Source organism: Octodon degus, unplaced genomic scaffold, assembly GCF_000260255.1.
Source record: "Octodon degus isolate 3935 unplaced genomic scaffold, OctDeg1.0 scaffold00089, whole genome shotgun sequence".
Lineage (NCBI taxonomy): Eukaryota > Metazoa > Chordata > Mammalia > Rodentia > Octodontidae > Octodon > Octodon degus.
This window is the reverse complement of record NW_004524665.1, coordinates 8,190,102-8,204,159: the sequence shown is the minus strand read 5'-3', so window position 1 is coordinate 8,204,159 and position 14,058 is coordinate 8,190,102. Positions and strand designations below refer to the sequence as shown.

The 14,058-nt window shown below is 52.3% G+C and overlaps 1 protein-coding gene across 2 annotated transcripts in view; it reads right to left on the bottom strand.

Moving 5' to 3' along the window:
- Positions 1 to 11,520, bottom strand: part of Traf3ip1 (TRAF3 interacting protein 1) — a 36,487-nt gene extending 24,967 nt beyond the window's left edge. The window contains exons 1-6 of one of the 2 annotated variants that reach the window (XM_023722273.1): positions 11,327 to 11,520; positions 10,752 to 10,913; positions 8,781 to 8,924; positions 8,295 to 8,687; positions 5,385 to 5,456; positions 4,218 to 4,293 (exon numbers count right to left, since the gene is read on the bottom strand). In XM_023722273.1, coding sequence (XP_023578041.1) covers positions 4,218 to 4,293; positions 5,385 to 5,456; positions 8,295 to 8,687; positions 8,781 to 8,924; positions 10,752 to 10,913; positions 11,327 to 11,452 — 973 coding nt within the window. In that variant the 5' untranslated portion in view covers positions 11,453 to 11,520. The remainder of the gene's footprint in view (positions 1 to 4,217; positions 4,294 to 5,384; positions 5,457 to 8,294; positions 8,688 to 8,780; positions 8,925 to 10,751; positions 10,914 to 11,326) is intronic. The other variant, XM_004637428.2, reaches the window with a different exon arrangement.
- Between the last annotated feature and the right edge of the window lie 2,538 nt (positions 11,521 to 14,058).

The following is a 14,058-nucleotide window of genomic DNA, read 5'->3' as shown; positions in this document are numbered from 1 at the left end:
TGCACACACCCTGGCCCATCACACCCCACTCCATGCACACACCCTGGCCCAGCACACCCCAGTCCATGCACACACCCTGGCCCATCACACCCCACCCCATGCACACACCCTGGCCCGGCACACCCCAGTCCGTGCACACACCCTGGCCCAGCCCACCCCAGTCCATGCACACACCCTGGCCCAGCACACCCCACTCCACGCACACACCCTGGCCTGGCACACCCCCTTTCCACGCTTGCCTTGGGGCTCAATGCACCCCCACTTCACTCACACGTGCCCTTCTCACACATAGGCACAACTGGAGCAGCAGCTCTCAGAGGTCGCAGCTGAGAACATCTGCTATGCTCCTCCTGTGGTTTCTGTGGCTCTCCCTGACTTCAGGTCTCGCTGTCCCGCCCACCCTACTACACCCCACTGGGGTGTGTCACAAACATCTCAGGCTTGATATGTCCCAGAGTTCTGCACTGTCCCCTAAATTTCCACTTCAACCAGTGTCTCCCAGATCCCTGAAATGCATCTTTCTGGCTCTTTTCCCAGCAAATGGCACTCAACCCATCAGCACAGCTGTCACCCCACCGCGAGACCCCCAGAACCCTAACTGCTCTCACTGGGAGCACTCAATCCAAGCTACTGCCATCTCTTTTGGACTCCATGAGTGCCTCACTGCCCTTGGTTTCAAAGGCACTGTCCAGGTCTTTCAAAGCCAGGTCGGATCATGTCTCTCTCCTCCTTCCCCGACCCTGCCTTCTGCTCACACTTCCTACAGAACTAGTGGCAATGCTGGGCTTCCTGTCACACCCAGAGGCCAGCCTGCCAGCTCAGGCCTCTGCTTGGGGGTCCCAGACACCCACAGGGTCTCGTCTCCCATCAGCCTCTGGTGCACATGTCCTAACTCAGTAAAGCCCTCCTGCTGCCTCCCCTGTGCCTGCTTCCCTTGGTCTCATTTTCTTTCCAGACCCATTGATGATCAACCCGAATGCGTGGCTCTAGCTTCCCTGTGCCATCACAAGTCCCTGCAGAATAAGCACAGTGACTCCGAAGGGCAGTGTCAGGCACAGGCGGCCTCTAGCTCCACCCAGCAAGGCCCGCAGTCTTCCTGCCCCTCTCCAGTCTGCCCAGAGCATGGTGCTCTGGAGCCCAGGCCACACCCTGCAGGGCAAGACCTTCGGAACTCCCACAGGACGCCAGGCTCGGGATCATTCAGAAGCACATGTCAGGCAGCAAAGGGTCTCCACTCACACATCTTCACTTGTGTTCGTAGCTTAGGCTCACTAAGCAGCTTCGAGAACAGTTCCTTGCCAGCTTTAGTTCGCTTTAAGAAGAGTTATGCTTTTTTTCAGGGGAAAAGACAGTTTTCACTAGTTCTACAGTCCCTTCTCAGACATGAAATTGCACAACAAAAACATTAAACCTGATCTGCTACACTGCAAATTCTCAAACCCTGAGATTAAAGTGAACTAACTCAAAAGCTACCAATCCTGCAAAAATTATCACCTGCTTACGCTGAATGTTTTGGGTACTCCAGGGACCTAAGGGTCAATGCACACCTCATGACATAGCACTCCCACTCTGCAGCCAGAGGAGCGAGATGCCAGGTGCATCTCGTGGGCAGACAAAGGTCTGGTGTCTCATGCAGCTCTGGGTCTTGGTGTTGCCCACATGCACGGCCACTCAGGCCCAGGGGGACGAACAGGTGGAGCGAGCCAAAAGGGCCAGTGCCTGACCAAGCTGTTGGCAGCTCTGTGCTTAGGGTCTTGAAGCCTTCAAGTCTCTGTTAATGAAATGCCTCAGAGGTCACACGAGGGCTGTGGCCTAGCTCAGCGGTAATGCCCTTGCTTAGCACTGTAAGGCCTGGGTGCCGTGCCCAGCACTGTAAAGAAGCAAAGAAATCACACAAAGAACCTGACAGCAGAGGCTCACCAACAACCACAGAGGCAAGCATCCTGAATGGTCAGAAACACAGAGGACACAGCCATCTGCTTAGAAAACCCAAAGGGTCACCCTAGGAAATCCTGGGCAAGGACTCACTGGCCAGGCTGTCGCTCAGACACAGTTACGGGGTGTGAGAGCACCCTGGCTGTTGCAGCCCTTCACCTCAGTGACAGCCGGCTGACCAGCTGGCTAGGCGGGTGTCCCCATCCTCCCGCAAGGCTCCACATGCATCCCTCCTGAAGCTGTGCGCTCAGCTGAAGAGGACGACCCTGGTAGAGAAGGACCATCCTCAGGGATGCAAGGGGCTGTGCTCCCCTGCTAGAACCTCCGCACAATCTCCTAAGAGACAGTTCAGCGGCATAAACGCCTTGGCAAGCACAAGGTCCTAAGATGATCCCCAGTACCAAAAAAGAAAAAGAAAAAAGATACAGCTACAAAAATCAACAGGACTAACAAGTATCATTAAAATCTGGGGGAGGGCAGGGATAGAGCTCAATGCACAGCACCTGCCCGGCAAGCACAAGGTCTTGCATTCGAGTCCCAGTGCAAAAGAAAACAAAACAGTGAAGAAAAGGCACAGCATTCCCCAAAAACTAAAAGCAAAATGAGCTTCAAGACAGCGCCTGCACATGTACATCCCAGCAAGGCGGGAGACGCCCTGCCAACTCGGAATTGAGGGATCTGGTCTCCTCCAACTACCAAAGCCTAAGTTTAACATAAATCAGTGCAATCCTGAGACATGAACTGGCTTATGTTGAAGGAGGAAGGATTTTCTCAGTGATGACATGATGGTTAAGATGCATGTAGAAGGGGAGATGGCTCAGTGGAATGAGCGCTTCCCTGGCAAGCACAAAGGCCTGAGTTCAATCCCCGGTTCCACCAAATAAAAAAAAAAACTCCTAGACAAAGATGCATGTGGAAGCAAGCAAATGAAAAACAGCTTACACCTTTCATGGGAAGAACTCTGACGGGAAACTCAGAGAAGAACAGAAGACAGTGGAAGTGAAGCAACCACAGCTGCTGACTGCAGCCGGCACTACCGGGCTGACACAGCATGTCAGGAGGACACTGAAGAGCTGGTGAGGGACAGGGAGGAAGCCAACCCAGAGCCTCACCATACACCTGAATCAAAGTAAGACTCATGGAAAAGGTAAAGAAGCAAAACGCATGGGAAAGCACAGCCCCTCATGTCTCAAATCTCTAGACAAACTACTAAAGCTTCGAGCACCTCGAGCAAGGCAGAGACCAAGCCAAGCAGGGCTGGTGGAGACAAACTAAAAGGACAGGCGAGAACACTCTCTCAGAGCAAAGGCACAGAGGCCGCAAGGGGCACAAGCAGACGGAACAGCAGACACTCGGCCCCAGAGGAAGCCATGAGGACAGGCAAGGGGCAGACCTCAGTCAAGCCACCGAACCCAGGCAAAGCACAGTTTACTATTAATTTAGTTTCCTGGTTTTCACTATAAACCTAGCATGCCATCAGAACCTGGGAAGGGAAAGCAGGAGGGCAAAGCGGGAGAGCGGGAGTGCACAACACCCACAGCCAGGGCTGGCAATGATCCCTATGGCCACCACGTCACTGGCAGCATGGGAAGCAGATGAGGCTGAAGCAGGAAGCTGCGCTCACACCCTGCATACTGTCAGGAAGGGCAGGACCCACCACACGGGCTTCGCTGCTGCTGACAAACACCAACTACATGTGCACGCTGCACTTGTGCGGCTCACATGCCTCCGGAGAACAGCCATTTCTCAGAAACCACCACTTTTCATGTGTGCAGTAAGGAAACATAACGTCCGGGACCGGCTACAGAGGCCTCCAGCACTAGGGCTGCAGCGGCGCCCCGGCTATCACCCGGCTCTTCCCACCCTCGCACTAACCCAACCAGGCCTGCAAGCTTCGCTTTCCAGGGCCCCGATGCTAATGTGTACCACTGGTAAAGAGAGCCATCATCAGCCTCTATGCTCTGGCTCCAGCCAGCACCAGAATGAATTTTTATCTACTGATGCCAAAGGAAGGCTCCCTGATACCTGCATGACCAACAAGCATTTCTAGAAAACAAAAATTCGCTCACACCCTGAAGATCCCAACACCAATCTCCAGCTAAGGGAGGCTACCTGCTCCTGGGGACGTGACCCTGCACACACATAAGACCCTCATCATCTGGACACAGTCTGTTCATTCCCAGAAAGGCAGAGGGGCTGCCTTCCAGCCTCAGCAGCTCTGCTCCTAGCTCTGGTGAGCACAGTGAAGAAACTGACAGCAGGTCTCGCACAGCTCTGCATACCTTCCACTGAATTTGTAGATTGCTGTTTTGAAGTTTTTGAGGCCAATGACCTGGATGCTCTGTTGGAAACCTCCACCTTAAAGAAAACAAAAAAGAATTAATGGGTGTCTTACACAGTAAAATCATTAACAAATATTTTTTTCAAGCTCTGTTTAAGGAAGAACACGTACTGAAAACAGCAGCAGCATCCACAGGCTTTAAGGCGAACTCACAGCAATGAAGCACGGCGCAAGCTAGCACTTGGGGCCTGTGAGTGCGGGCTGGGAGAAGGTGGAACCCCTACACCCCGAATGCAGAGCTCTGCACAGCTGCAGCAAGGCAGCAACCTGTGCACGTGGAGGACACGTCCCCTGGATGTGCATCTGAGTACCTAACTTCACGGCTATCACAGCCACACATGCTGCCCAACAACGGGATGCGGCCTGGGAGCTGTGTTGGGTTATTGGCAGTTTCCTGTGTGACCATCACAGGGTAAACCGACACAAACCAAGACAGCCAGACATCTGCAAACAAAGTGTCCCTATGCAAACGAAGATGGCTACCAGAAGATCTCATAGGACCACGTCTTTACGTGCAGTCCGCCACTGACTGAGCCGTTGGTCGGTGTTTGTAAACACTGGGAAAGAAAACTCACCGGCTGTGCCAGCAGAGTGCAGACCCAAGGAAAGCACAGAGCTGGCCTCCCTGTCCCATGAGGAGCGGCCTGGGGCTTCCCAGCCGACCTCAGCTGCTCCAGCTCCCCCGCCCTGAGGCCACCTCACCTTCCAGAGGGCTCTTGCCTGGTGGCTGAATGTGATGGCCAGGACAGTCAGACAGCCATGACAGGCCACAACAGCACCTCGGCTACCAGAAATACACCAGAGGGAAGGACCCAGATGGGGTCCCACCAGGCCCCTCAGACTGTTAGCCTGGGGACTCCAGCTCCGCACCAGTGACCACCTGTCCCTTTGTGTCCCGCACACTGGGTTACTCAAAGAAACCAGCCCATCTGTCTCGTCAGGTGGAAAACCACTTACGTCCCACTTTTACAAGATAAGGGGTGCTGTTCTGTGGGAGCCCAAACCATGCTCTCCTCCCAGCTCACTGGACAAGGAGAGGACAGAGCATGTGCTGCCAACAACTCAACTGTGAGTGGACATCTCTCAAAACTGTGCCTGCCATGTTTACCTCTGCTTCCACTTTGGAGTCTTTGACAGGTCCATCTAACAGCTTCTTCGACATCTCCCCTGAACCTGCTGGCTACAAAAAAAAAAAAAAAAAATGAACTTAGAATTATCTAAATCCATACCATCTAAAAACATCTAACATCTAAAAGGACACCAAGACCTGGCCCCTAACACTGATCAGCTCCCTTAGTCCACTTGGACTTCCACATGAACAGCAAGAAGTCACTGTCCCGTCCCTGCAGGACATCAAATGCTGCTGCCTCTCTGCAAAACACAAGGGATATGACCCTACGATCCCTATGATCCCATGTCAAGAAGAATCCTTAGAAAGCACATCCCAGTGCAATGCAGGGCCAGGAACCCAGGAAGGAGTAACACGAATGTCCAGTGCCCACGGGCAGGTGCTCTTCCTTCTGAGACCTGGATCTTTCTCCTGACTGAAGCAGTCTGCGGACTTTAGTCAGGAAACTACCACATGAACACCGTAAATAGTAATCTTCACCTTAAATCAGTTCGGAAAACACATCTGGGTGGAAAGGGCCAGACAGCAGGCCTGACAGTCCTCATGTGCTACCACAAGCCTGTCAGACTGCATCACCGTAATTACCCAGCCAGGTGTCACCCAGCATCTGCCACGTGCACTCAGCTGCTCCCCTAGGGACCCCACAGCACACTGCAACCCACCTCCCACGTCTCCAACCCTTCCACTCATCCTTCTCACCGAAGCCCGAGGCAACCAGGAGCACCTGACCCGCTCTCTTCCAAAAGGAGAGACCCAAGGAGGAGGCAGCACTCTGCCAAGGGTGGAGCAAGTGTGCAGAGTAGGATCAGGACCCAGATCTAAATCCACGGAAGTCTGGGAGCTAGAGTCCTGGGAGGTGCCTCGCAGCAGCTCATGCCACTCCATCACTTCTGACAGAGACCTGTCCACATCTTTCAGGCCCACAGCACTGAGGAAGATTCCCTGACACTCAACTGAAGAGTCCCTTGGACAGACTCCACGGGAAATCTGAGTGAACTCACTCAGTCCCAGCCTCAAATTCTAATAAACCAAACCACTGTCCACAACTGGCTCTATACATTCCCAGGCGCCAGCCTGCACACACTTCTCTCTGTAGTCCTCTTCCTCTGTTCAGACAACTGGTCACCATGCCAGGACTTCAGGGAACCAAAACGGGGTGCCTGGTCTGTGGACTCCAACAGGCTGCTCCACTTGAGGGCTACTTCTGTGTTGAGTACAGTAGAATGTGCTAGAGCCCCCCAAAGAGCAAGCGTCAGGCAGCTACGCTGAGGGAAGAGCAGGACCATGTGTGGTTGCCAGACTCACTAAAAGGGAACCCAGGTCTTCAGGGCAAGGAGCATAGTACGTTCCTCCAGGAGGTACAAGCAGGAGCGCAATGCCACCTTAATGAGCAACAAAGCTCCCGGGACACTAAACTCAACCCCTCACAAACCTCAGCAGTCGTTTGGACAGGTCCCACTTTCCCAAAATGGGCTTCTACAAACTTCCTCAGAAAGGCCAGGTCACAGGCTGTGGACAAGGGGTGCTGCAGAGCCCGCACCTCTCCAGAACAGCCACGCTCTGAGACACAGGGCTGCAGCCCAAGACCACTGCTCCAGAAGGAGAGAGCGGGATCTCCCAGGCCACGCCCTCACTGCCTGACCATGTCACTGGGGTGGGAACATCTGGAACTGTCCAGACTTCTGCTTCCCCCCAGCCAGTGGCTGCAAACAAATCCAGGTCCCACAAGAAGGCCATCTGGAAAACCGGTTCTGGTGTGTAGGATGGGTACTGAAGCAATCTGAACATTTCAAGCATACAGTTCTAAGCCAAAAGGATTTCCTAGCCAACCCTAATGTTACCTGAGATTGTATTAAGTAAGAATTACAGCACGCTGAGGCCTTGTGTCACTTGTGTGCCAGGACCTAGAAGCCTTTGGGAATAGCTCTAATCCTTAAGGAACTCAGCGAGGCCCTGCCGCTCACAAGATAAGGCAACACACTGCCTGTGGATGAGCTCACAGCACCCAGGGAGAGGTGACTCCAGGTCCCGGAAACCCACACACACATCTGGGCAGAGGACACTCTAGAAAATGTTACTCCCCCTCCCACTGCCCACACACTCAGCAGGGAGTCATCACATTCTAAACCAAAAACTGTAAGAACAAGCACCTGCTGACACTTCCTGGCTTTCTCCTCCAAATCAGATCAGAACTCCCCACAGAGGCCTCACAGACCACTATCAATTGATTGGGTCCATGTAATGCTTCATAACCTGAAAACTTTTATCATCCTTGTATTAACCCTTAATTCCTTCCTTCCCCGAATTTTTACTGCAGACCTACTATGTGCCCAAACTCTACAGGGATTTAACAGTGAACAGACAAGTCACAAACCCAGCTTCCCCACTAATGGATATAATGTAGAGACTAGCTGAAAGCTTAGAGTACACCCTGATGAGTCGGCCTGGGAGGCATCCACCTATAATGCCACTCTAGAGAGACCGAGGCAGGAGAATCGCTGAGTTCAAGGCCAGCCTGCACTACACAGTGAGACTCTGTCACAAAAGCTGGCTAAACAAGAAACTGCTATGAATGAACGACAAAAAAAAAAATTAACTAAAAAACTGAAATAAAAATAAAAGCAAGCTAAATAACAGAACATGTACACAGGGAAACATAGCACGGCACTTTAAACACTGTACTAAAGTGAAAAGCCAATGTCTTCAATAAAAATATTTAAATCGGCATCAAAAAAAAAAAAAGTATCTGGCATTTCTTTGGGTTACTACTGGGAATCCAAAATTGGATAACTTTACATTGACATCGAAGTAAACCAATTTCCTGGTCACACCATCAAAAGAGCCAGAAATCATGTCAGAGCTGCGAACGGTGAGCTGCGTGAGACACACCTTTCTCCCCGGCCGATCCAGCTCCCGGCTCTTGTCCCTGTCAGGGTCCCTGGCCCGCTGGCGCTCACGGTCCCTCGCCTTGTCGCGGTCCTGCTCCCGGTCCCTGTCCCTCTCTCGGCCGCCCTCGTTCCTCCTCTCCCGCTCGGCCTCCCGGTCCCTGGGGCCTCTGTCTCTGTCCCGCTCCTTCTCAGGCCGGGCGCGGGCTCTGGCTTTGTCTCGCTCCCCTTCTCTGTGCTTGTCCCTCCAGGGCTCCTTGTGCCGCTCTCTGTCATTCTCCTTCGCCTTCAACTTGTCTCTCTCTCTCTCCCGGGGTCTGCTCTCCTCCTTCGGTTCTTCTTTCTGTTTTTCCTCTCTACTTGTACTCCTCTCTTTTACTTCAGAGTGCCTTCTCTCCTAAAAATAGAAACATACAATTTGTTAGTGTCTCTCCTCCTGTGCAGAGAGCCTCCCGATCTCACTTTCCAAGGTGCACGACACGCACGTCACCTCTTTGTCTTTTTGCATTCTGGACTCCTCTTCCCTGGCATTCTTGTTGTCTAGCTCGTGAGACTTCGAGGTCCGCACGGCCCTTCCTCTCGCGTCTCCCTTCTCCCCGGCTAAAACCTTCTTCACCGCGTCATCACTGGAGAGCTTGGCATCCAAATGTTCAGAAACCAGATGCAAAGCAGAAATGAGATTTGCACATGAAGCAAAGATGAACATCAGCGTTCACAGACAGATCATTGAACACTAACAGTGAAATTCCAAGAATAAAACACTGAAGGAAAATGTTACTTCCACAGATGGGCACAGCGCCACCTGATGATCATTCTAATGACCAGGCGGCAGCAGCAGAGGCCATCCAAGCCAGTGAGCCCTGGCTCAGTTCTAGCTGCACAGCCAGGGTAAGGTGTGTGGGGTGGGAGTCAAGGGCAGGAAGCTGACCCATGCCACTCTACAAACCCTCTCCTTCCAGCCGGAAGGCCTTAAAACAGAGGCTAATCACCTCACACCCATTAGGGCAGCTGCTAAAGAGAACAGAAAGCAAAAGAGCCATGTACATATGACCTAGTAATTATTCTGAGTTTAAGCCCCCCAAAACTGAAACTTTTGGGGGGTTTTTTCTGCATTTAGTATAGGAATACAGGGTTACAGGGTCTCCCTACGTAGATCAGGCTCGTAGGATCCTCCTGTTTTCAGCCTCCCAAGTGCTAGGAGGAGCGTGCCACCACGCCCAGTCTCAATCATCTCACTGCACCCTGGGGGCATGGCTTGGCTCCCTGGGGATGGAACCCCGGCCACTGCACTCTGCCTAAGCAGGCGCTTTAGTCTGCAGAGCTATTAGGCCAGCCTGAAACCGCTCTTAAAGACATTTCCACACACGTACAGAGTAGCTGAAGTGTGGACGTGACCCCACTGTCCAGACAGATGAATGGGCAAGCACAATGCGACCTGTTCTAGGAATAAAATGTTGTTTACCCCCAAAGGAGGAGGAAAGTCCAGCCTCTCCATCACACAGGCAGGCTCTGCGGAATTAAGCGCTCAGGAAAGGACACCCCGCAGCCTGTATGAGGCCTCAAGAGTAGTCACACTCATGGTGACAGAGGAAAACCATGAGGCAGAAAGGAAAAGGAGCTACTATGTAAGAGACACAGCATCTGTTTGGCAAGATAAAAAGCTTCGGCCGTGAGGCTGCGTAACGTCACTAATGTATTCACTATCACTAAACTGCACACTTTAAAATATCTAAGATGCTGGGCCGGCCAGATAGCTCAGCGAACTAAAGCGCCTGCTTAGGCAGTGCGCAGTGGCCAGGGTTCGATTCCCGGCATAGCATGCTGTGCCAGCCTTGTCCCCGGGGAGCACTACGACAGTGATGGAGACTGGGCCTGGTGGCACACACCTATAATCCCAGCACTTGGGAGGCTGAAAACAGGAAGATCACTACAAGTCTAATCTACGTAGTACGACCCTATAGACCCTGAACTAAATACATGGAAAAATATGGCTAAGATGCTAACTCTTGCCAGGTGTGGTGGTTTGTGCCTTTAACTCCAGCTACTGGGGAGGCCAGGACAAGATGATCACAAGTTCTAGACCAGCCTTACCAACTTAAGTGACTTAGCCATCTCAAAGCAAAAGGGGCTAGGAATGTTCCTCAACAGCACAGCACTCCAGGCTCAATTCCCAGTACTTAAAAAAAACAAAACAAAAAAAAGACAGCTAACTTTATGTTATATGGATTTGAACAAAATACAAAAAGGGAGGATAAAAAATATACAACCAGGCGGGGGAGATGGCTCAGTGGAATAAGCGCTTCCCTGGCAAGCGCAAGGGCCTGAGTTCAAACCCCGGTTCTGCAAAAAACAAAAAGCAAAACAAAACAAAAATATATATATACAACCCACTTCACACCCCATCAAATGCAGAGCGCCTTCCCCAGCACCCCACGTGCCACCCAGGGCGCTGCGGGGGTACCTTGCTGAGGCAGCACTTTCCCATCATCTGCAGCAGCTCGTTTGTTCTCTCGGGCTCATGCCCAGCCACAATGCGCGCTGGTTTGGCCAGCAGAGGCTCTCCCGAGACCATCACGACCACATCTATGGCCTTCTGCAGGAAGCTAATTTTTGCATCTTTGTCCTGAAATGATTCCATTGAAAACACAATGTTAACAACCTCCAGGAGCTGGCGTCATCCTTGGTGTGATCAACAGGCACAGGACACTTCCACTTAAAGCCATTTTTAGATGTATGTCAAATTTAGAAATACTGATCTTTATACTACAACAAAAGCAATGCCCTAAAATTCTTAGTCCAGGTCATGGGCTAGCATTAACCCCTAGAATACTAATACTAAAATTCTGATTTTCAACAGATACATACAGACACAATGTAGCCCAAAATGAGGCAATGAAATGAGAAAGGGTACTCACTCACTCCTGAGTGCACTGGCCTCCCATCCCAACCACTTCTCAGCATATAAATGGTGCACATGCACCCTCCAAGCCACCCCACTCATTAAGGGCCCACTGAGGAGGAGCCGCGCCAGCCTACCTTGACATTATCGGACTTCATCTCGGCATCCGTGTAGAGTCCCTTCATGAAACCAGTCATTCTGATCACCTTGGGAAGACAGAAGTCACCACCAAGCTCAGGGGGCGGCTGCTTCAATGGCCTCATCACTGAACGTGCTCAGGGGCAGCCAGATTCGGCCTGCGCCCAGGACTCTGAACACCCACTTGTCCAACAAACATCTGAGGTTGGTCTCAGTGCAGGGCTCTGCGCCTGGCATGAGGCCTGCAGAGCCCCAGTGTGCCCTCTGGAAGGGTGGGCTCCGGGGGAGTGGGGAAGGCTTCCCAGGACCCATCACACCTGAGCTGGAGCCAAAGGCTATCACAAGAGCAAAGGAGGCGTGCAGGAAGCACAGACCTAATGAAGGTCCTGTTCAGGGGAACCACAGTATGTGAGGGCAGGAGCCTGAGGCCAGAGTCACATGGGGCAGGGGTGCTCTACAGCTGCAGGGACACAAAGTCAGCCTAAGAATGCAGGGAAGGAAGGACCTGACCTCCTGGCACTTCACAAGAGTCAGAGTTGAGGGAAAGGATTCCAGAAAGAACAGCACCACTCAGCCTGGGCATGTCCACCGCAAGCTCCAGAAGGGTCTTTCTCTTCACTTCTTAGTTTTGGTTTGTTTTTGGTTTGTTTTTCTGGGTTTTTTGGCAGAACCAGGGATTGAATTCAGGCCCTTGCGCTTGCCAGGGAAGCACTTATTGCACTGAGCCATCTCCCTGGCCCTTTCTCTTCACTTCTTAGGATAGCGTGTGTTCTGCATCCCACCACATCTATTCTCTCCCTGCCTGGCCTTCCCTTGGGTAACCTATACCCACAGTGACCGCTAAGGCCAGCCTGCACAAGGGCCGCTTAACACCCAACTAAGGTATGGGTTCTCCAAGACCACAGTTCCTTCCAAATGTGCTGGGAACAACCAATACAATCAGCAGCAACAGCATTCCCTACAAGATGAAACAGAAAATATCAGGCAGATAGCACACGAGGCCGGGCACGCCCGCAAGGATGTGTCAGGTCAGCTCAAAAGCCCTGCCTGTGAAGCAGGTTATAAAGACACCTCCTCCTCTGGAATAAAACTATTTAAGAGCTGTGCTACTCTGTGTGTGTGTGTGTGAGAGAGAGAGAGAGAGAGAGAGAGAGAGAGAGAGAGAGAGAAAACAGGTGGAGCTAGGTGCTGGAGAGGATCCTGCACTCAACAGGGCCATAACATGCTCGCTCAGTCCCTCTGAATGTTCTTAGGATACGGGAAGCTTAAACTGGTAACTGTAAGTGACAGACACTAATGTCACAGGAGGTAACTCGGTTTAATGGAGGCAGCAGCTTAGTTACGTACAGCTAACACACTGAGACAGAGGAATGGACACAATATTCAGGCACAGTAAAGACTGTTCACAGGGGGCCGGGGAGATGGCTCAGTGGACTAAGTGCTTCGCTGGCAAGCGCAAGGGCCTGAGTTCAATCCCCGGTTCCACCAAAACAAAAAAAGACTCTCCACAGGACTTTCTCCACCTACTCCCTGAAAATGCTTTCCAGGGCAGCCATCGCTCTGACACCTTTATTAGGGAAGGGACAAGTAGTCTACTATTGTATCAGGTCAGAAATTAATTTCAGTATCAGATCAGAAAAGTCTGGAGAACAAGCAAGACCTGCTCCCGCCTGGGGGCCGTGCTGCTCACAGGCCCCCAAGCCAGCTCCTGCTTGCACACCGCTCCTCCACAAAGCATGCTCCACGGGCCATGCTGGTTCCTGGGAAGCCACGCTGGGCTGGGCCTGCCCTGCATACCCACCGGAGGAGGACGCTCTCTGACCTCCCTCCCTCTGTGGAGACTGTATTTTCTGGGGCAGGACTAACACAGAAGACAGAAGTACAGGCTTTTGCAGCCTCAGCCTTAACGGGCCAGGCTCACATCCTGGCTGCCGCTCCCTTGCTCACCCTGAAGCAAGGGCACCTGCCCACTTCCCAGGGCACGGGTGACACATCATACCAAGTCCCTTCTCGGAACCCCATCCAGGACACCCTGGGGAGAGAAGGCCACAATGAAGCTCCAGGGGATGTGTGTTTTAAGTACAATCGGGATCTGTAACAGGGGCACAATTCCAAAAGAGCACACATTACAAGCTACCCCAGGATAGCTGAACTGACCACAGGAAAATCCGTGGAAGGGTAAGGCACCTAAGCTCTTTAAAAGAAAAATAATTCAGACATGATGGCACAGGCCACTAACTCCAGCTAATCAGAAGGCTGAGGCAGGAGATTGGCCAAGCTTAAGGCCAGCCTGGGCACCACAGAAATACCATCTAAAAAAAAAAAAAAAATTCACAAAGGGCACGGGGTGTAGTTCAGTAGTAGATCACTTTCCTCGCATCCGCAAGGCCCAGTGTTCCAATCCTCAATACTGAACACAAATTTTAGCGAGAAAGTGTCAGAACCAACACTCTGCGAGAGCAGGCACCCAGGGAGCCTGCAAGCCCAACTGACTCCCAAGTCCCGACGGCACCTAGGTCCCCGCGTCTTCCCTGCACCATGGAAATGGGCGCCCTCCCTCGCCTCCCGGGCGCCAGCACTGAGTTGCCAGGAGCCTTTATTCAACAGTGGTGTCTGTTGAGCAACTTCTATGTACCTTCCCCGGCACGACTGGCTGAGATATACTAACAGACAGGCTTCGGCCTCTGGGACCGAGGAAGCCACCCTCCTCGGCGGGAGGCCCAAGTCCAAG